The sequence below is a fragment of the Bos indicus x Bos taurus genome, chromosome 4, assembly GCF_003369695.1.
Source record: "Bos indicus x Bos taurus breed Angus x Brahman F1 hybrid chromosome 4, Bos_hybrid_MaternalHap_v2.0, whole genome shotgun sequence".
Classification (NCBI taxonomy): Eukaryota; Metazoa; Chordata; class Mammalia; order Artiodactyla; family Bovidae; genus Bos; species Bos indicus x Bos taurus.
The window spans coordinates 77,917,947-77,941,895 of record NC_040079.1 but is presented as its reverse complement, the minus strand read 5'-3'; the positions used below and the strand labels follow the sequence as shown (position 1 = coordinate 77,941,895).

At 40.2% G+C, this 23,949-nt stretch overlaps 1 protein-coding gene across 11 annotated transcripts in view; it reads left to right on the top strand.

Moving 5' to 3' along the window:
• Nucleotides 1–3,208: 3,208 nt before the first annotated feature.
• MAGI2 (membrane associated guanylate kinase, WW and PDZ domain containing 2) overlaps nt 3,209–23,949 on the top strand; it is a 1,464,809-nt gene continuing 1,444,068 nt past the window's right edge. For 8 of the 11 annotated variants that reach the window (XM_027539773.1, XM_027539768.1, XM_027539771.1 and 5 more), the window contains exon 1: nt 3,209–3,536. In XM_027539773.1, the coding sequence (XP_027395574.1) occupies nt 3,236–3,536 (301 nt within the window). In that variant the 5' untranslated portion in view covers nt 3,209–3,235. The remainder of the gene's footprint in view (nt 3,537–23,949) is intronic. The other 3 variants (XM_027539775.1, XM_027539774.1, XM_027539779.1) reach the window with 1 other exon arrangement.

The following is a 23,949-nucleotide window of genomic DNA, read 5'->3' as shown; positions in this document are numbered from 1 at the left end:
GTGCCACAAACTGGGCTGGTGAGAAAACCAGCTAGGGGACCAGTGAAACGTCCTAGGAAGCCATCAACTGGGTTGCTGGTGAGGCTTGCTAGGAAGCCACACACTAGGGATTGGGCCCAAATTACTGGGGGGCGTGCAATACTGGTTTTTAGGACACTGCTAGCCAGAAAGCCACTCACTGACCACCACACCACAGGAGCAAGAAGAAAAGCACTGGAAACAAGAAAAGAGACCCTTTTATAAACAGTGTTCCTCCAGCATCTTCTATTGACAAGTGCTAACACTGAACCAACTGAAAACAAATGTTTACAGGTTACAGCTCTAATATCACAATTCAGGGCAAAGAAGATGAATTAGGAGCTGTGAAACACTAAATTAGCTGGCACACACCTCAGTGACTCTCTTGGGTCCTCAGTAGTAAAATGCTTTTATATCAAATTCCTACTCCATTTGTTTTCTTTTTCCCGAAATGCCTCTACAATAAAATGCAGATCCAACCTCTAGGACATTATATACTGACTACTGGTATGATATTTAGTAACTTCACAGGAAGAGTGTACAACACAGTGACTGAGACCATGTCTTGAGTCAAAACACTTGAGTCGGAATATTAGCTTCACCACTGACTAAATCTGCAGCCTTGCAAAAATTAATCTCTGTATGCCTCAGTTTCCCTATCTATTAAAGGGGATAATAATAGTACAGACTTTATTAAGATGCCAGGAGAAATAAATTAATATATGTAAAGCCTGTAGAACAACTCGTGATAAATGTTAAAAATAAATGACAAAAGAACTTCATAAGTGTTAGTATTAGCCATACATGTTTGTTAGTAAATGGACCATTTACAAGCTAATATGCATGGGCAATACTAACATTTACAATGTTTGTGTTTAAAAATTCATCCTGTATTCTGTTTTCATTATCAATTTCCATTTAGTATTGGGTCCAATAACGCTAAAACCCAACTTTGTTGGATGAAACTGGTACAAAATGCCTTGCTCACACTTGGACATTATGAGCACTGTCCTGGCACTGTCCCTGGCTCACTAAATAATCATCAATCAAACCCAACTTATCCAGGACTCCTTTTCTCAAGTGGAAAAAAAAAAAAAGACACGGTTAAATCATCTCTTTAAAGATTTATTGGGTTCTGACTGCTTTTGATCCCCCATATCCCCAAACAATGAGTTACACTAGAGAAGCAAAAAGGAGGAAATTATCATTTTGAGTGCCTACTCATCTATGTCAGGCAAGCACTTTGCATACATTGCCTGGTTTCATCTTTATCACAGTTCTGTCACATTAATACTTTCAATCCTATTTAACAAATAAGGAAACTAAGGCACGGAAAGGTCAACAATTTACTCAAGATCACACTCTTGCTAAGTAGCAGAGCCTGAATTCAAACCTGGTCTTTCTGTTTGGGTCGACTAAGCATTTTTAACTGTTCCGCTTGCCTCCCACACTGTCTTCTCAGACAGCTAGAATCCTACCCGCTCAATGCTTTTCATGCTTTGCTGTAAAGAGACGAGTGGGTGTGCAACTTTCTTTCTTTTCTTTTCTTTTTTTTTTAAGTATCATTTGAAAGTAAAGCAAATGGAACTCATTTACCAGTTACAGGAATTTTAAAAACACTCCTAACATCTCACACAAAACTAGCCTTTGAGTAAAAATTAGCGGCCCTCCTGCATCCTGGCGCCCCGGACGTCACCTCACCTCACGGCTGCAAACTTGCTGAAGGTAAAGAAGCCTGGTGGCGGACCAGCGAGCTGAGTTTCAGCCCCGGTTCTGTCGCTCTGGTCGCCCTCCGAACCTTCTTCTCCTTCAGTGTAGCAGGAGGTGGTCTCCTCAGGGCAGCTTAGGGTTTCCCCTCGTCCCAGCCTGGCTCTGAGGGCGCGCGCGACGAGGGCGTGCCCCGTGGTCTCGCCGCAGATCCCGCGTGAAACTGCCCAGTTCTCTGAGGAGGCTGCTCACCGCCGCTGCCCCGACCCCACTACTTCCCGCTTCTTCCAACTTGGAAAAGTGAAGCCCCTGCCCCGCGGTGCCTGGAACGCCTTTCACCAGACAACCCTCCGCTAAGTTCCCTTCTGCACCCGAGGTACGGGCGCTGACAGGAAAACCAGCCTGCAGTTCTAACTTTACTCTCCTCTGAGAGGAATTCTGAGAACTCTGAGACGGGTCTTACTGAAACGTGGGAGACAAAACCTGTCTAATTAGTGAACTCCGACGCCTCCACCTGGCTCGCAGCGCCCAGGCCTCCTGGGCGAGGGCACGGCACAGCTCTGCCGTTTCTCATGCCGGGATCCGACGCCCGGAGGCTCGCGGCGCCACCAGCCACAGCGTCCGGCACTGAGTCAGGGCATCCTCACAGCGCAGCACCCTAGCGCTGCGTTCGGCCGCCGGGAGGCTGAAGAAAGGTCCGAGCTGGGCTCGTAGCCCTTCCTGCCGGCCTCCCCACTCCGGGCCTCGGCTCCCCTCCTCTCCCGCTCCCGCCTCCTCTCGTAGGCTGCCAGGCGGACCCAGCCTGCCTCTCTCTCAGCCTTCACTACCGGGTCAAGCTGCGGAGGGGGGGTGGGGGTGGGGGTGGGGGGGGGGTGAGCGGAGACAGCAGTAAGCGGCTCCCCACCCGGCGCGCGCGCGCCCCTCCTCCCCTCTCTAGTCCGCTCCCTCCTCATCGGCGCTAAGCCTCCTCCCCTGCTGCCAGTACAGTATAACTCGGACGCGCGCGCTAGCGCGCGAGCGCGCGCGGACCCTGCCACTGCCACTGCAGCTACCATGGATATCAGCTAACAACACACACTCAGGCGCGCGCGCGCTCCCACTCGCACCACGCAGGAGTGGCCCCCGGCATCCCTACTCTCCTTCCCCACCCCCACTCCACCCGCTCACCAGCTCGGCTACTGCTCGCTCAGGCTGTCGCTGCCGCCGCCGCCGCCGCCACCACCACCACAGCTCTCCTCTGCTGCGGGGCCACAGCCTTGAGTGTCATTCAAGGGACAGCACAACCTCACCCAAGCTCTCCTACCTCTGCCCAGCCGTCCCTGTCATCCTCCCCCTTCCTCGACCACACTCCATCCAAAGAAGAGGGAAAGCACCGAACAGAGAGGGGAGGAAGGCAAAGTCTGCTCTTCTCACCTCTTGGCCCCCTGGCTCCTCCAGCCTCATTCTCTCAGCACCAACTCCCTTACCCCAAAGGAATCCCTCAGGAGCTGAGGCGACTCACCCCACTGCCATGTCCAAAAGCTTGAAAAAGAAAAGCCACTGGACTAGCAAAGTCCATGAGAGTGTCATTGGCAGGAACCCAGAGGGTCAGCTGGGTTTTGAACTGAAGGGGGGCGCCGAGAATGGACAGTTCCCCTACCTGGGAGAGGTGAAGCCAGGCAAGGTGGCCTATGAGAGCGGAAGCAAGTTGGTGTCAGAGGAACTGCTGTTGGAAGTGAACGAGACCCCCGTGGCGGGGCTCACCATCAGGGACGTGCTGGCCGTGATCAAACACTGCAAGGACCCCCTCCGGCTCAAGTGTGTCAAGCAAGGTAAGCGCAGCGGCTGGTTCGGTGCTTTACCAGGAGGCTGGACCGCTCCAGGCGCCGGGGCATCATGGAAGGGTGGGCTCGCGTGTGGAAGGGGGTGTGTTGCGCGACAGTGGGGTGAGGTCGAGCGAGAACCGGCAGAGCAAGTGAGCTTTGCCGGGGCTCAGAATGGGGGGCTCAGTGGGAGGGAGGGGCGGGTTGCGGTGCAGCGTGCAACTTTGTTTGCGCAGTTACCCCCTCCCGTTTGGTAGGTGTTCGGCCTTGTCTGACCTCGGCGGTGCCGACGAGCTCCCGGGGCAATTGAATGTGCGTCAGCTGCATGGCCCGCAATGGATGAAGAGCTTTTAGGGAAGGAAAGAAGGCAGAAACGAAGAAGGGGGCAGGAAAGAGAGGAAGGAGCAACTTGAGGGTGCAGCGGCATCACCAGCAGGGCGGGGAGGAGTAGAGGGTGACGGGGCAAACGGAGACCGGCGCCCTCCGTTTCGGTAGCTGTACTGAAGACACCTTGAGGATCCCTGAGCCACTAATTAACAAAGAAGGGAAGGGACAGTTTGCTTCGGGCGCTTTGACGGGTCTGCCTTAACTTTTTCCCTGCCTCGCTCCTCTGTCCCCCTCCCCCGCCCATGGTCGTGTCATGTGGGCACCGCGCGTCACGTGCGCACTGACTAACTCGGGAGCTCACCCCGAGCCGGCCCGCGGGAGGCGGCTTGCGAGGCAGGCGCGGCGCTAGCTGCGGGTTCTAGAGTTGGAGGTCGGAGGAGAGACGTGGTTACCGGAATGTTCTTTACTATGGGGTTGTCTTCACGAGTGGAAGTTCTCTGTGGTCGGACTCCCCTCTGGCTTCGGATTTGGGCAGAGGGGGGCGGGGGGCGTGTTTCTAAGGAGGAACTGGGTGAAAAAGCCTTCTGGTTTCGACTGAGGATCCGGTCAGCTCCAACCTGGGTTTAGATGAGCCTCCGCTGAAGGCTGTGATGGAATCTTGCAGAATTCTCGCAACTGTCTTTGCCTGAAGGAAAATGCTGGTCCTGAAGTAGGGAAGAGAGATAAAAGTTTCTTGGAAAGAGGACAACTTTAGCTGGAATAAAATAGTGTATCTTCATTTTCCACAAGGGATTGCATACATTTTGTAGCTCACATTCACAGTCCTGTGTGACATGTATGTATATGTGTCACAAATCGAAAGATTGGTTGTTGGTGACACATTGTTCGGATTCAAAGATGGAATTGAGCATGTCATTGCCTGCATTTTGAACAACCACTTATTCTCACTGCATGCTCTACTATCAAGAAACACTCTTGGGGAGGTATGATACACTCTTAGGGAGATATTCTTGTCTATAAACCAGTTTTAAAAGTCGGTGAAAAATGAAACCTCAGGCAAAATTTCTTAAATGTAAATTGCCATACAAAAGAGTTTTAGTTGGGGATTCTTGAGTGTTAGTGACTGATGACTTGAGATAGGCTAATGTGAACATTGACTTCTTTGTCGGGCTACAGAGTTAAATATGGTATGAACCTGAAGAATGTGTTTGGTAGGAAGGCAAATAGAGTATCTTACTGTTTTCCAAGATGACATACCAGAGGTTCGAATATAGGCATTAATGTTAGCATATTTGATGTCATGATACTATTTTATAGTAATGGGTATAAATGTGAAGTTCTGGTTTTGAATCCAGAAGTCTATGTCACAATTAATGACCATAGTTTTGTTGACAAGGTTGGTATTTGTAGTGGAAAATGGCTGCCAACTTTAAGATATTGTTATTAATAAATTGGACTAATGATTGTAGCCTAATGAGTGAAGTGTTTATCCTACTGTAGTTTGTAATTATGACCACATTTTAATGTACTCATTCTGAGCACACTATTTTGAGATGGACCTTCACAGGCTGTTGCTTCAGCAGCTAGGAAAGAAAGAAAGGGAGATTTTGGGGGTATTGTCAATCTATTCTATAAAATCCAGTGGAAAGACTTTTACTTGGAAAAATGAAGGCATGAAAGCTATCATTAAGTACTATCCTGTGATTATGCTTTAGGGCAAAAATAAGACAAATCTGTGGAAATTTTTAAAGGATGAAGCATTTTACTTATATTCAGATGATTTTAACAGAGCTTTAAAAAAATTTGTGAACTATACTGTGAACTCATTAGCTCCCATAATTGTGATTGTTTATAGAGGCCAGTGACCGCATGCCATGGATTCCTATGTAAGATGGGTACCTGGACTAGATCTCATGTAAACCCTTCCATGAATTGATCCAAGACAGTCTCAGATATTCAACGTCTATGTTAAGTTTTATTTAGAAGATTATAGTTTTTAGAACTCATGGAGTATAGACATATAATGTGATATATTTGGGGTTCTCTGGTAGCTCAATTGGTAAAGAACCCACCTGCAATGCAGGAGACCCTTCAATTCCTGGGTGGGGAAGATCCACTGGAGAAGGGGTAGGCTACCCACTCCAGTATCCTTGGGCTTCCCTGGTGGCTCAACTGGTAAGGAATCCGCCTGCAATGCGGGAGACCTGGGTTTGATCCCTGAGTTGGGAAGATCTCCTGGAGAAGGAAAAGGCTACCCACTCCAGTATTTTGGCCTGGAGAATTCCATGGACTGTATAGTCTGTGGGGTCGCAAAGAGTCAAGTATGACTGAATGTGATATATTTAGAGAAAATTTCTTTTCATTCTGTACTAACCTTTAGTTCTGGACTTCACTGGGTCATTGATGATTGATGCTTATAATGATATTCACAGAACCCCCACAGGAACCTGATTCACCTTCTGAATCTCTATTGACCAAGAAACAAAAATAATTGCTTCTTTTAGCTTTTGTGGAAAATATAATCCTCTTTTATATTCTTCCATGTGTGGTGATTCATATGCTATTCCCACGACGAAATATTTCTTTCCCTTGTCAAATAATAGATAGGTTTACTTTATCAATGTAAGTAAAGTGAAATTTTCAGAACTTTAGATATAGTGTCATGTGTCTTGGGTTTCATTACCGATTTCACGGGCGGGAAAAATACATAGAAATTCTTGGCTCTGTAGTTTTATTTCTAGAGATCCAATAAACTAGCATAATTGAAAAACTTAAACATGGTTTGTTTAGCAGTTGTTATTTAAAATATTAATAGCTGATTTTTGAATATTCAACACTGCATATTATATAGAAACTACATACATAATCAGGTAAACTAAGGCAGATTTTGCAAAGAAAAGGAGAAATTTGCATAACAAGAGTGTTTATTAAAAAGTGCACCATATAAAATTGCATTTTTTAATCAATTTTTATTTACATGTTTGGCCAGTTTTCCTTTACAGTTGTTTTAAGATGAAATTATCATAATTTTAAAAGAAGGTAAACTACCAGAATTTTAAGACGCAATAAACAAATAGATGTAATTTTTCTACCAAAATTTAAATGTTTTTTAAGCCATTTTTGAAAACCATTTAAATTCAAGATATTCCTTTTTAAATTTAAACTGCTTTTAATTCACACAGTGATGAGTCATATATGAAAAATACCATTTATTTTCATATCCTATTATTTTTTATAAATTATGGCTTTTTAGATTATAATAATACATTTTTATCACCAAAACATTTAATTCTAAACTAGTTGTTCTCTTCTGTGATCTCATTAATGCAGTGGATGCAGTTGAAGGAAGTTTCTTGAGTGATTTTGAGATCTGTACTGAAGTGCTAAAGGTTTTTCTTTTTTTTCTTTTAAAATTTGCACTAATGTTCACTGCAGGCAATTATATAGACCTTTGTGTCCTACATTCCTTGCTACTGCATCTAAAACCACATGGGGACCTGCATAGCCTGAACTTATTTTCCCCTTTAGGATCTCACAATGGAAAATAAAAGGCAAAAAGTTTTCTAAATTTTCCTATGTAGAAGAAGGGCCAAATAAAGCCTTTGAAATTCAGTTCTAGAGAAGATGTACATTGCTCTCTCTCCTATTGCTCCTTTCAGAGACACCTTCAAAGGAAAGTAGATCCACAATTATTAAGAGTCATGCTTCTTTTTGACTGACTTCAAGCTAGTATCATAGAGTTAAACCTCTGTGCTTCCTTTATTTGAAAAGCTGAAAACAAATTGTGTCAAATTTTCTCCAAGATTCATTTTCCTCCGTAGAAAACTAAGTATGTGAATTTATTGAATTATTTAAGCAATTTGATCAGTTAATTATTTTAGGATAAAGTATCTTTAAATTTTAGGACAAGGTGAATGAGTTATCTTTGGGCATAATTTATGGGGATACTACTATAGTTTTCAATATATTTTTTAATGTACAAAATTTAGATAGTATGATGTTGAACGTTAAATATGACTGTGTGCTTTTTTGTCATGTTTGATTACTTTTGAGGTGAAACTACAGCTAATGTATTTAAGTGCCACCTTTTCTACTCTTAAGGGCTTCCCAGGTGGTGCTAGTGGTAAAGAATCCGCCTGCTAATGCAGGAGACAAGAGAGACTCAGAGACTCCCTTCAGTCCCTGGGTAGGGAAGATCCCCTGGAGGAGGGCATGGCAACCCACTCCAGTATTCTTGCCTGGAAAAATTCCGTGTAGACAGAGGAGCCTGGTGGGCTACAGTCCATAGGGCCGCAGAGAGTCAGACACAACTGTGCAAAGCGACTAAGCACTAAGCACATTTCTATACTTAACATTTATATGGTGCAATCTTTTCCCATATTTCTTATGCTCACTTTTTAGCTGCTTGAAATCCACACATTCACTCTCATAGTGAGCAAAAAGTTTTCACATTGAACAACCCTGACTGCTTGTAGTTTAAACAATGGCTTTCAAATGCATAGCAGTCCCTGGATGAATCATTTCTCTGAAGAATTGTGATAGAGTAGCCTTTAAATGTAGTCTCCCAAATAGATTGTCTGGGTTTGAATCCCGAGTATGCCACTTGGTATTGGCAATATAAACAAGTTATGTAGCCCAGGGTAGTAATAGTATCTTGAGAATATGAAATGAGGTATGTATTTAAATGATGTAGTGTCTGGCAGATAATAAGCATTATGTAAGTGTTCGTAAATGTCTTTCCAAACATGTTGGTCATTTTGAACTAGTGACATGAAATGTTTTTAACTTTCAAAGGATTTTACACTTAATTGAAGACTAACTGAGAAATAGAAAATGATTGACTAATAAGTAGTATGAGTAATTTGCAAGTAGTAGTCTTAAAGTTTTTCTATAGAGTGAAGTCGGAGAAGGCAATGGCACCCCACTCCAGTACTCTTGCCTGGAAAATCCATGGACAGAGGAGCCTGGTAGGCTGCAGTCCATGGGGTCACTAAGAGTCGGGCATGACTGAATGACTTCACTTTCACTTTTCACTTTCATGCATTGGAGAAGGAAATGGCAACCCACTCCAGTGTTCTTGACTGGAGAATCCCAGGGGGCGAGGAAGTTTGGTGGGCTGTCGTCTCTGGGGTCGCACAGAGTCGGACACGACTGAAGTGACTTAGCAGCAGCAGCAGCAGCATAGAGTGAAGTAAATCTTTGAAAAGCATTAATGTGAAGAGTATTGCCATTAAATGGAATGGAATATATTTTCATCTTTTAAAAATAACTCTCACTGATGCCACCTTTATGTGTAAAGATGTTTTATATTTATTTTATACTCTAGCCATAGTTTATTTTCACTCAATAATTTATTCCCTTTGTCCCCATATCTTATTGAATCATTTACTCTAGGCTTGACAAGCATAGAAATCCTATTAGAATTCACTAATTTAAGCTTAGGAATTTAGTTTATACTTCTTACATGTGACTAGAGTTAAATACAAGTATCATGTTTTAAGGCAGAACTTTTATTTCTTAGCTAGAAATCACAACCTCATAAAGAAGAGCAAAAAAAAAAAAAAACCAGAATTATTTCCTATGTGTTCATAGTCAACCATGTAAAATAAAGAAAAATACATCAAAAGTCAGCTAAAAGTTTACTTTGCATTTGTGAGCATGTCAGCAGCTCAATACGAATGATTCTTTATATTAACAGTTTCAAGATGAAGCAACCAATAGTATATCTACCATCAGCTAAAATAAGTGATTTTAGCGTTTAAGCTGACTTAATCCCATCTTAGAATTCAGTAAGAACATTTACCTTGCTGGTCCAGTGTCCAACATTAATTTTTAAAAGTATTTCTAAACAACAGTCTGATTATTATGAAAAGCATGGAATGGGGTCTTGCAACTTTCTTAGTATTGTGATTGATTATCCCATTCCAGTCCCAGCTCCCTCTCTTTTGTTTACAGGAAGGACGGATACAATATTTCTCTAATAAAAGTAAATTATAATTTCTGTTGTATAGATAAGTTAGTAATGGTTTCATAATTACTGATTTTACATAGGCTTGCATAGGGATATGATCTGCTTAAAACTCAAAATGGTCATATTCTTATAGGAAGTTGATAATTGCTTCTGTTATTACATTTCATTGATATGTTACAAACTCCATTAAAAAAGACTCTGGAAATTAATTTTTTAATTAATTTTAAAAAATATTAATCAAAAATTTTAACTTAAGCTTTAGAAATTTGTTTTAAATTTAATAAACAATATTGTCTGCTTTGGATAGTCTAGAAGTAACAGGAAAAACATTTCCTTTTTTTGACAACTGATTGAATATTAACTCAGATACGTCCAGTGCATCTATTTTCAAAGATAAAGGAGGATGATGAATGCATATTTTAAGTGAGTGATTAGATTTTGTTCAACTTAACATAATTTTATGGCTTGTTTTACCTTAGGAAACATTTTTCCCTGTAATTGTTACATAAATCCATGTCAGTCTTTGTGTTATTGTCAGTTATTTTGGTTTACCTAAACATGTTTTTTCACTTTTAAAATCATGGCAGTTGTCATGTATTCAATAATGGCTGCAAATGAATATGTGACAGAAGAAAGATTAAATCTTTATAGTGTGAAGTAAAAGATATTTTGAAGATATTGATTTCTCTGATGATAAAATTTATGGAATAATTATTTGAACCTTTTAACTGAGTTTAGTGAAACTCATGCATATGAAATCAGAGATTTTTCTATAAATAGCCATGGGATTTACTTTTTTCTCTTTTTTTTATTTTTCAAATTATGAAAGTATGATAACACATTTACAGGAGACTTGGAAATTGGAAAGTTACATATAGTTCCTCTATGCGTGTATGTGTGCCAAGTCTCTTCAGTCAGGTCTGACTTTTTGTGACCCCATGGACTATAGTCAACCATGCTCCTCTGTCCATGGGATTCTCCAGGCAAGAATACTGGAGTAGGTTGCCACGGCCTCCTCCAGGGGATCTTCCTGACCCAGGGATCAAACCAACATCTCCTGTGACTCCTGATTTTTCGGCGAATTCTTTACTGCTCTGCCACCAGGGAAGTCTCATAGTTCTGCTATATATTACAATTATCTTTTAAGTAGATAAATTAAGATATTTTGTTTGTAATTTCAATATTAAACTCTCAAAAATTAATAGAATGAATATATGGAAAAGTAGAAGGGGATAGTAAAACTAAAAATCGTCATGAACCAATACAATATAATTAAGATTTATACAATTTTCATACAACAGTGGGATACAAATTCTATTCAGGTTCCCATAGACTATAAACTTGGAGACATCGGAACATATTCAGGGACATAAAACAAGGTGCAAAAATTTCATGGTCTAAAGGTATTGCAACCATACAGTTTGTTCTCTTATCACTGTGGAATTATGTTAGAAATCAATATCAAAAGACATTTGAAAATAATCTACATATTTTCAAGTGCAATGTGACATTTATCAAAAGAAATCTTTGACTAGCCATTGAAAGCCTCAATAAAGTTAGAAGGCTAAAAAAAGCACAGATGGGAAGCAGAGAAGAAAGTATTTAAATGAGAAATTATATCAGAATGAGAAATTAATATCGAGGATACTTTACAAATCGCATGCATTTGGAAATTAAACATCCACTTTTAAATGATAGGAATATCTAATAAGCCTTAACAAGGAAAATTAGAAAATATTTGTGACAATAAAAATGAAAAGAGAATTTAACAGAATTTGTTGCATGCAGGTGAAGCTGCTTAATGCAACTAAGTACAATGTGGAATCTTGAAAATAAGGTATGAAAACAAATAATGGCCACTAGCATAAAATTTTGTGAAATTTGAACAAAATCTGTACTTTAGTTAATAATACTGTATCACACGGTAATTCCTATTTTTTTTTTTTTTTTTACAATATAGTATTCTTTATGTTCTCAGAATTGGATCAGATGTTTCAAGCCTCATTCAGTTTTTTTTTTTTTTTAATCGCTAATATAATAAGCTTTCTAGACTTTTAGCAGTAATACTAGATGCCAAAATACATGGAACTATATCAAAGTTTTGAGTGAATATAAATTAAATATCTAGCATTCTGTTCATACTAAGTAAAACAAGTGGAATCAGCCATGGGTTTTATTGATTTACTGTGAAATGAAATGGGAAGAAGCAAATCTGTTTAATAAAGAATGTATATTTTATTTATCTATTTTCACATTACATTGTGTTTTAAAACATTTCTCAAAACATGAGCTCTTGGGCTTCCCTGGTGGCTTAGGCATAAAGAATCCACGTGTCAATGCAGGAGACACAGGTTCAACCCCTGGTGCAGGTAGATCCCACATGCTGTGGAGCAGCTAAGCCTGTATGCCACGACTGCTGAGCCTGTGCTCTAGAGCCTGGGAGCTTTAACTACTAAAGCCCATGGCCCTAGAGCCTGTGCTCCACAGCAAGAGAAGCCACTGCATTGAAAAGCCCACTCACTGCAACTAAAGAAAGCCTTCACAGCTACAAAGACTCGGCATAGTCCCAGCCACCCCCCACGGAAAATACACATGAGCTTCCCAGATGTTCAGTTCAGTTCAGTTCAGTCGCTCAGTCGTGTCCGACTCTTTGCGACCTCATGAATTGCAGCACGCCAGGCCTCCCTGTCCATCACCAACTCATGTCCATCGAGTCAGTGATGCCATCCAGCCAGTTCATCCTCTGTCATCCCCTTTTCCTCCTGCCCCCAATCCCTCTCAGCATCAGAGTCTTTTCCAATGAGTCAACTCTTTGCATGAGGTGGCCAAAGTACTGGAGTTTCATCATTCCTTCCAAAGAAATCCCAGGGCTGATCTCCTTCAGAATGGACTGGTTGGATCTCCCTGCAATCCATGGGACTCTCAAGAGTCTTCTCTGACACCACAGTTCAAAAGTATCAATTCTTCGGTGCTCAGCTTTCTTCACAGTCTAACTCTCACCTCCATACATGACTACTGGAAAAACCATAGCCTTGACTAGATGGACCTTTGTTGGCAAAGTAATGTCTCTGCTTTTGAATATGCTATCTAGGTTGGTCATAACTTTCCTTCCAAGGAGTAAGCGTCTTTTAATTTCATGGCTGCAGTCACCATCTGCAGTGATTTTGGAGCCCCCAAAAATAAAGTCTGACACTGTTTCCACTGTTTTCCCATCTATTTCCCATGAAGTGATGGGACCAGATGCCATGATCTTCGTTTTCTGAATGTTGAACTTTAAGCCAACTTTTTCACTCTCCTCTTTCACTTGTTGCAATGACTTATTTATATTGTCATGGATTAAAGGTAGCATAGAGGCTGTTTGCACTTTACATTGTCACTTAATAGATCATAGAGAATGTCTAAGTGAAAATGTTATGTGCAAAAACCAATTATATATGTATTTTAATACTTATTTTTCATTTTATGTGTGAGCAGTGGTGCTTATCCTAGTATTTTGTATCACTGTGCATAAGAAGGTACATACTTAGCTGGAATATATATTAATACAAGGGTAATGAGTGCTGTAGAAATCCACAAATTTATCTAGCACATACTCTAAACTTGTCAAAATCTGAGTAGCTGGATTGCAAGCATAAGCAAGTTTCAGAGATATGAAATGTCCAATTTTGCATCTGTGAAGCATTCTGATCAGCCCACAGTTGAAACCACTTTGTCTTTCTTTGCAGTCTGTGCTATAAGGATGTTAAAGCAACTCTTTACTACACACTTTCTTCAAAAAAATAACAAGCATTAATAGAGACAGTAATCTTTTATTATATAATGTGATAAATATCATTACATTGGCAACATATTACAAACATATAAATGTATCAAAGTAACATGTTCTGTGCACCTCAGATTTACAGGACCTTACATGAAAAAAGTATTCTATTAAATAAGTAACAAGACTCAAAGGGTCACAAAAATTGTGGCTTATTTCCAAAACCACCCTGATCATGAATAAATGTAATCTTGCCTCTTGGCAACTCATGTACTTAGTGGATGACCATTTTATTAGGACTGAGGTCTAAGTAGATAGAAAGAAGTCAATTCCTCTCTGGAAGAACAGGAATGTTATCAAAGATGCTCTTACCCATCTAAAATCTTCCCTCTTAGTATTTCTTCTGAAACATTATCTCTAATATCATCTCATTTTCCTCTTTGGTTGGAAGTACCTTTGCTTTACTTTTCTTCAGTTCATTGTGGGAGAGTCACTGTAGTGAATAGCAAATTTGTCAGTTCTGCTTCTTTGCGTACATGAAACACACCCACACATGTGTATGAATGCACACACACACACACACACACACACGCACACACACACACATTTTTCAAACAGCAAAGTTCAATGCCAGTTTTTAAAAGTTATTTTTTGGCCAGGCCATGCAGCATGTGGGATCCTAGTTCCCTAACCAGGAATCAAACCTGTTACAGTGGAAGTGAGGAGTCTCAACCACTGACTGCTGGGGAAGTCTGTCAGTGCCAATTTTTAAATTGATAGTCCTGGAATGGCATTTATACATGTAAGAGGACAGTCTGATTTTAGTGAAAGAGTTACATAACATTATTCCATGTGTGACAAATCTAGCTTGCACTGCTGCTGCTGCTGCTAAGTCGCTTCAGTTGTGTCTGACTCTGTGCGACCCCATAGACGACAGCCTACCAGGCTCCCCCATCCCTGGGATTCTCCAGGCAAGAACACTGGAGTGGGTTGCCATTTCCTTCTCCAATGCATGAAAGTGAAAAGTGAAAGTGAAGTCGTTCAGTCGTGTCCAACTCTTAGCGACCCCATGGACTGCAGCCTACCAGGCTCCTCTGCCCATGGGATTTTCCAGGCAAGAGTACTGGAGTGGGGTGCCATTGCCTTCTCCAGGAAAAGCTTGCACAGGCACTCGTAAATTTTCAACTATGATTGGTATTTTTAAACCCTTATTAACTATGATAATGAGAGACCTAAAAGACATAATGACATTGAGTGCCCAGATGATTTCTGTATTTCATATATATTAGTTGTTAAGAAATGATAATAGTTTAGTAGTTTGGATTTTAGTCATTTTTATTTATATCACCAAGTGGTTGGTGGGCTAGGATGCCTAAGATAATGTCCTAATGTTAATGTAATATAATGTAATGTAAAGAAAGGGCAGAGATAAGGAGCATGCTTATTTATGAATTTGATAACATATTTACAGAGTAGTTTAAATTGCACTGGTTTAGGTGTCTCAGAAAAAATGAGAGGATTGAATCCAACATGCTGTGAGTATATGTGAAAGTTTCTTAGTCGTGTCTAACTCTTTGTGACCCCATGGACTGTACAGTCTGTGGAATTCTCCAGGCCAGAATACTGAAGTGGGCAACCTTTCCCTTCTCTAGGAGATCTTCCCAATCCAGGGATCGAACCCAGGTCTTCCACATTGCAGGCGAATTCTTTACTAGCTGAGCCACAAGGGAAGCCCAATGAGTATTTGATATATTATAATTCTAAAGAATTAATCACTTATAGAGGTACTAATGTTGCTTTATGGAGAATTTGAAAATGTCAAGAAAAACCAAGCTTAATTCAGCCCTAAAGGGTTTTGTCCGGAGAAGGCAATGGCACCCCACTCCAGTACTGTTGCCTGGAAAATCCCATGGACCGAGGAGCCTGGTGGGCTGCAGTCCATGGGGTCGCTAAGAGTTGGACACGACTGAGGGACTTCACTTTCACTTTTCACTTTCATGCATGGGAGAAGGAAATGGCAACCCACTCCAGTGTTCTTGCCTGGAGAATCCCAGGGACGGGGGAGCCTGGTGAGTTGCCGTCTATGGGGTCGCACAGAGTTGGACACGACTAAAGTGATTTAGCAGCAGCAGCAGCAGCAGCAAAGGATTTTGTCATGAAATGGAGAATATGATATTTTGAATTACATTGAGGTTTTAATTTAAATCTATTTTCTTTATGGCAAATTAATTTGCTTTGGAGTGGATATATATGAATTTGTGAAATGTACATATACCATAAGCTTTACTAAAAACTGTTTAAAATTTATAATGTCTTTGATAGCCCAAGCAGTGTGCTGACATACTACTGTGAATCAAAAAAGTATCCTTTTATATTCTTGTATCAAAATTAATTGGATATTCTTCATTGTCTAGTATTAAGAGCATCATAAGACCCTTTATCTTTGGGGAAATTGACTTTTAGCATTGAGTAGTTTTGCTTCTGTTGAGTATGTTTTCAGATAGACTTTAGAAAGTCACAAAGGTATTAGAGACATTGTTGATTGTCTACCTGGGATGCATTTCTTCTTTTCCCATCCTCTCATTCCTTACTGAACAGAATGCCAGTTTTATTCAACGATCTACACACTGGTGTGATGCTGTGCCACATGCTTTGTATTATGTCAGCTTTATCCCAAGGGGATGAATTTAAAGTAGTCTAAATCAAACATGGTAATTCCGTCTCTTTGCCAGTGACTGCTTTAGGAAATGGCTTATAACCCAGTTCTAAGTAATGAAAAGTAAAGTAGAACCCCTTTGTGGACTTTCTGAGAAACTTTTTAGTTTCTCAGAAATAAGATCCAGGACAAATATATTCATTTTTCTATGAAAGTTGCTATATATGGAGGTGATACCTGGAGCCACTGGAGCCATCTTGTGATCTTGAGGAGAAAGACCAAAGGTGGAGAATGGCCGAACTGAGTGACAATCTGAACTGAGTGATGATCTGCTAAAATAATGAGCCCAGACTAGTCCTTTCTTAAGACTTACTGTTATTGAACTAAGAGTACATAAGATATGTTGAACCATTTGGACTGGGTTTTCTGTTATTTTGAGACCAAAGTCTTTTGACAGATATAACTGAAAAAATGGTATAAAAATAGCTATTTTATTCCCATTTTATTGTTTTGGGAAGCATTACTGAACATCTTTCAGAAACAGAAATCTATTTGGAGAATAAACCAAGATGTATATTCTTGTTACACAAATTCACTCAAATTCTAGGTGTGTCTCCATTATCTCACTAAGATTTATCTGGTTGGACCTCTGTTTTAAATTACAGAAAATTATAAATATTCGGAAGTAAATTATGTGGAACACAGATTTATTTTTAATAATATCCAAAATAGAACATAATCGAGAAAATAAATCAACTGCAAAAATATACCCACCAATGCATGCCAGAAACAACTAGAAATATTTTTTGAATTATATAATGTTTGCACATGTCTATGTCATCGATTCAGTAGTGTATAATTCTAAACTGACTCATCAGAAATGTTCCAACACCAATTTTCTAGAGCTATAATTCATCTAATTATTATTTCAGTTCAGTCCAGTCATTCAGCCATGTCCGACTCTTTGCCACCCATGGACTGTGGCATGCCAGGCTTCCCTGTCCATCCCCAACTCCCGGAGCTTACTCAAACTCATGTCCATCCAGTCAGTGATGCCATCCAACCACCTCATCCTCTGTCATCCCCTTCTCCTCCTGCCTTCAATCTTTCCCAGCATCAGAGTCTTTTCCAAAGAGTCAGTTCTTCATATCAGGTGGACAGAGTATTGGAGTTTCAACTTCAACATCAGTCCTTCCAATGAACACCCAGGACTAATCTCCTTTACAATGGACTGGTTGGATCTCCTTGCAGTCCACGGGACTCTCAAGAGTCTTCTCCAATATCACAGTTCAAAACCATCAATTCTTCGGCATTCAGCTTTCTTTATAGTCCAACTCTCAATCCCTACATGACTACTGGAAAAACCATAGCCTTGATTAGATGAACCTTGGTTGACAAAGTAATGTCTCTGCTTTTGAATATGCTGTCTAGGTTAGTCATAACTTTTCTTCCAAAGAGCAAGTGTCTTTTAATTTTCATGGCTGCAGTCACTATCTGCAGTGATTTTGGGGCCCCCCAAAATAAAGTCTGTCACTGTTTCCATTGTTTCCCAATCTATTTGCCATGAAGTGATGGGACCAGATGCCATGATCTTCGTTTTCTGAATGTTGAGCTTTAAGCCAACTTTTTCACTCTCTTCTTTCACTTTCATCAAGAGGCTCTTTAGTTCCTCTTCGCTTTCTGCCATAAGCGTGGTATCATCTGCCTACCTGAGGTTATTGATATTTCTCCTGGCAATCTTGATTCCAGCTTGTGCTTCATCCAGCCCAGAATTTCTCATGATGTACCCTGTGTATAAGTTAAATAAGCAGGGTGACTATATACAGCCTTGATGTACTCCTTTTCCTCTTTGGAACCAGTCTGTGGTTACAGTTCTAACTGTTGGCTTCTTGACCTGCATACAGATTTCTCAGGAGGCAGGTGCTGTGGTAGTCCCAGTTTTTTAAGAATTTTTCACAGTTTGTTGTGATCCACACAGTCAAAGGCTTTGGCATAGTCAGTAAAGCAGAAATAGATGTTTTTCTGGAACTCTCTTGCTTTTTCACAATTTGATCTCTGGTTCTTCTGCCTTTTATAAATCCAGCTTGAACATCTGGATGTTCAAGGCTCACGTAAGGTTGAAGCCTGGCTTGGAGGATTTTGAACATTACTTTGCTAGCATGTGAGATGAGTGCAATTGTATGGTAATTTGAGTATTCTTTGGTATTGACTTTGTTTGGGATTGGAATGAAAACTGACCTTTTGCAGTCCTGTGGCCACTGCTGAGATTTCCAAATGTGCTGGCATATTGAGTGCAGCACCTTCACAGAATCATCTTTTAGGATTTGAAATAGCTCAACTGGAATTCCATCACCTCCACTAGCTTTGTTCATAGTGATGCTTCCTAAGGCCCACTGGACTCTGCATTCCAGGATGTCTGGCTCTAGGTGAGTGATCACACCATCATGGTTATCTGGGTCATGAAGATTTTCTTTGTATAGATTTTCTGTATATTCTTGCCACCTCTTAATATCTTCTGCTTCTGTTAGATCCATACCATTTCTGTCCTGTTCCCTTGGTATCTCTAATTGTCTTGAAGAGATCTCTAGTCTTTCCCATTCTATCATTTTCCTCTGTTTCTTTGCGCTGATCACTGAGGAAGGCTTTGTTATCTCTCTTTGCTATTCTTTGGAACTCTGCATTCAGATGGGTACATCTTTCCTTTTCTCTTGCCTTTAGCTTTTGTTCTTTTCTCAGCTATTTTTAAGGCCTCCTTAGACAACCATTTTGCTTTTTTTTGCATTTCTTTTTCTTGGGGATGGTCTTGATCAGTGTCTCCTATACAATGTCACAAACTTCTGTCCATAATTCTTCAGGCAATCTGTCTATCAGATCTAATCCCTTGAATCTACTTGTCACTTCCACTGTATAATCATAAGAGATTTGATTTAGGTCATACCTGAATGATCTAGTGGTTTTCCCTAGTTTTTTCAGTTTAAGTATGTATTTGGAATAAGGAGTTCATAATCTGAGCCATAGTCAACTCCTGGTCTTGTTTTTGCTGATCACATGGACCACAGCCTTGTCTAGTTCAATGAAACCATGAGACATGCTGTGTAGGGCCACCCAAGATGGATGGGTCATGGTGGAAAGTTCTGAGAAAATGTGGTCCACTGGATAAGGGAATGGCACACCACTTCAGTATTCTTGCCTTGAGAACCCCATGAAAAGTATAAAAAGGCAAAAAGATAGGACACTGAAAGATGAACTCTCCAGATTGGTAGGTGCCCAATATACTACTGGAGAACAGTGAAGAAACAACTCCAGAAAGAATGAAGAGACAGAGCCAAAGCAAAAAACAACAGCCAGTTGTGGATGTGACTGGTGATGGAAGTAAAGTCTGATGCTGTAAAGAACAACATTGCATAGGAACCTGGTTAGGTCCATGAATCAAGGTAAATTGTAAGTGGTCAAACAGGAGATGGCAAGAGTGAACATCGACATTTTAGGAATCAGTGAACTAAAATGGACTGGAATGGGGGAATTTAACTCAGATGACCTTATATCTACTACTGTGGGCAAGAATCTCTTAGAAGAAATTGAGTGGCCCTCATAGCCAACAAAAGATTCCAAAATGCAGTACTTGGGTGCAGTTTCAAAAATGATTGAATGATGTCTGTTCATTTCCAAGACAAACCATTCAGTATCAAAGTAATCCAAGTCTATTCCCCAACCAATAATGCTGAAGAAGATGAAGTTGAACGGATTTATGAAGACCTACAAGAGCTTCTAACACCCAAGACAGATGTTTTTTTCATTATAGGGGACTGGAATGCAAAAGTAAGTTATTATTTAGAGAACATTTATTGGTAACCTATTCTCTATCTGGCATTGAACTAGAGACTGGTGACAAAAAGATGAATATGACTTCATTAAGACAGCATCTATGTATGTTCTCAAGTAGTTCATCCTATGGTACATGTATGTGGCCTAAGCTAAAAATCATTAAGAAGGTTCTTTTATCTTTTAAAGATAGCATCCATTATGTAATCAGAATAAAAGGTAAGGAAAAACATTTTGGAGAAGAAATATGGAATAAAATGAAGAAATATGGAGTAAACATAGAGAAGAAATATAGGAGTCCTTAGTATTATACAACATTGATTACAGTTCAAATAGTTGCATAAACTCTGTATATGTTTTAATGTTGTGCTATGTTCTAGGCACTGTGCTAGACAGTGGCTATAGTAAGGTGTGTAACTCTTGATCCTGTGCCAGAAATTTCATAGTGTAGTATATAATTAAGAGCACAGAGCTTTGGAGACAGACAAGTGTGGTTTCCACTCACAGCTTTATTCTTCATGCTAGTTGTGAACTGAACAAATTATTTTACATCTCTGTATCAGTTCCATCCTTTGTAAAAATAGGTAACATTACAAACTTACTTTGCACAAATGTTATAAGGAATAAATGTTGTAATATCTATAGGATGCTTAGCCTAAGGCCTGAAGTATAGTATAGATTCAATATTATATATATAATATGTATGTGTGTATGTCACATCTGTATTGTTTGATATTATTATAGTTATCATATATACTGTATATTAATGTTCAGTTTTATTTAACAACTACTATAAAAATAATTTTGAATGCAATAAATATTTCAGAAGACCTATGCCTGGGAGAAGGGTATTTGGTCTCTCCTGAGTTTCCAAACAACAGTTCATGGAAAAGGGACTACTTGAGTAGGGGAATCACTTGAGGAGAGTAGGAGGATTCTTCTAGAGAAAAAGGCAGTGCATCATTGATATTAAGGTTTTCTAGGAGAGTTTTAAACAAGACTATCTAAGTACTAAAGTATCAACTTTAATACAGGCAGTAGTAATAAATGAGCTAGATGGATTAGATATGGGCTAATCCATCATTAAGAACTGAATGGTGAGACACTGGGTATTACTGTGAATAGTATTATTAATATTGTCATTAATGGCAAACATATGTATCGTTTATTATATGTCAGGTAGCATTCTAAATACTTTAAGTAAATGTTAATTGATTTAACCTCCACAAGGTAGGTACCACTTGGCAGATAAGAAAATGACCCCAGAGATGAAGAAACTTGCCCAAAGCCACAGAACAATTAACAGAACCACGATTTAACCTAGGAAGTGCACTTAACTACTATTCTAGCTTGCCTTTCTGTGTTAAGAACAGAACTGACAAGGTCATATGTGTGCATTGTTTTCCCAGTGAGGATATCACTGTAGGCAACATTTCATGGAGCACATGTAAGGTAATGAAGAAACTTGATTGAAAGAGGTTGAAGATAGAGGCAGGAAGACCATTAAGGAGGCTATAGATTTACCCACAGGAGAGGTTTTAAAGTCTTGAACGATAATAATTAGGGTAGGAATGGGAAAGAGTGGACTGAGTCTAGAAAAAATGTGATTGGTAAAATTGTGAGTACACGTGATTATATGGGGATGAAGAGGAAGGCATCTTGCTGACTTTCTGGTTTCTGTTCAGTCAGTTCAGTTCAGTTGCTCAGTCGTGTCAGACTCTTTGCGACCCCATGAATTGCAGCACGCCAGGCCTCCCTGTCCATCACCAACTCCCGGAGTTCACTCAGACTCACATCCATCGAGTCAGAGACGCCCTCCCCCCATCTCATCCTCTGTCGTCCCCTTCTCCTCCTGCCCCCAATCCCTCCCAGTATCAGAGTCTTTTCCAATGAGTCAACTCTTCACATGAGGTGGCCAAAGTACTGGAGTTTCAGCTTTAGCATCATTCCTTCCAAAGAAATCCCAGGGCTGATCTCCTTCAGAATGGACTGGTTGGATCTCCTTGCAGTCCAAGGGACTCTCAAGAGTCTTCTCCAACACCACAGTTCAAAAGCATCATGGTGCCAAACATTATAGAGACTGGTGACAAGGAGTAGATTAGGGGATAAGGTAATTACAATTGGGATATATTTAATGTGAGATGCCCAGAAAGAATTCAGGTGGTAGACATCTGAATATCCCAATTCTTAAATTCAGAAGAGTCAGTGGGGCTGAATTTGTAATTTAGTGAATATGGAATTATCCAATGAGAGACTATAAAGGCAAAAAAGAACAAAGAAACACTGTGACATTTATGTTTGAGTAGTCAGGGGATAACAGGAAGGAAACTAAGACTCTTATCAGAGAAGTCTTAACACAGAGTGAGTGATCACAACAAAATGTTTGAATACAACAAAAACATTTAGAAAGATGATGTATGTCTGTGACATTTCCATTGCATTTGGCAAAAAAGGAGATCAACTTTGCTTGATGTCCTTTCAGTGGAGTGAGTTGTACAGAAGAGTTAGATGTCACAGGTTTGAAGAGTGAATAGAAAGTAAGAAAATGGAAATAGCACATGCATTCCACTACTTCAGGAAATCTGTTAGTAGGAAGGGTGATGGACAGTTATGTATCTAGGACATGCATTTTAAGAGAGATAGAAGTGTTTGTGTGTATGTTAAGATGGAAGAGACATGAGCTTGAATTTTTGTATTTGTCACTTACGTATGTTATTTCATCAATAAAGATATTCTATCAAATTAAGTACCTTTGATTAATTGAATAAATAATTATTCATTATACTTCTGTTTTGTGTCATGCTTAAGCTAAGTCCTGGCATTAAAATAATAATGGTCAGAACCTATCTTCTAAGGATACAGAGTAGAAGGCGAAACAATCATGTACAAGGCTCACTTGGAAACGCTGAGTTTAGTGGAATGGTACAGAAATGAATATACTGCTTTTAGAGCACACAGGAAAGAAAGGAAGCAGAGGAATACAATATAAGAAGTCTGGATCCTGGAGTAAGAGGATGTAATTGGATTCCAGTCCCAGGTTTGTTGCTATCATGCCCTTAAGGGACCATTAACTTCCTCTGAGCATCAGTCTCCATATATATTACAGAATGATGTTAGAATCAAAAAAGGCAATGCGTATATGGAAATGTTTTCTAAAACTTTAGTGTTGCTTAGTTGGAAACATAATTACTTAAGAGATGGAAGATCACTGAGAGTGTGTGGTGGTGGTGGGGGTACTTCACAGTATATGGGATGTTTTAAATAGTCTCTAATGCATGAGTGGGAAGTGGGGAGGTGTAGAAAGTGAGAGAAGAGCATGAACAAAGGTGGGAGAGGGTGAAAATGACACTCCTATGCAGAGAAGTAAATACAGATCAGTGAGGCTAGTGAAAGGGGTAGCTGAGTAAACTTGTTATTAACCGAGGATTTTTCCAGAAATTTAGAATCATATCAGGGAAAGTCTTAAATGACAACCAAAGGAGTTTGGACATTATTCCCTAGGTAAATAAAGGCACTGAAGACATCTGAACAAGGGAAACACATAATCAAAGTAGTTGGAATTTTGTTTTTGTTTTTGTTTTACGAAGGGTGAGGGCAGGGAGGAAATTTGGCTTGAGGTATGTGTTGAGAAGGGCTTCCCGGGTAGCTCAGCTGGTAAAGAATCTGCCTGCAATGCCGGGGACCCCAGTTTAATTCCTGGGTCAGGAAGGTCTGCTGGAGAAGGGATAGGCTACCCACTCCAGTATTCTTGAGCTTCCCTGGTGGCTCAACTGGTAAAGAACCCACCTACAATGCAGGAGACCTGGATTCAATGCCTGGTTTGGGAAGATCCCCTGAAGAAGAGAAAGGCTACCCACTTCAGTATTCTGGCCTGGAGAATTCCATG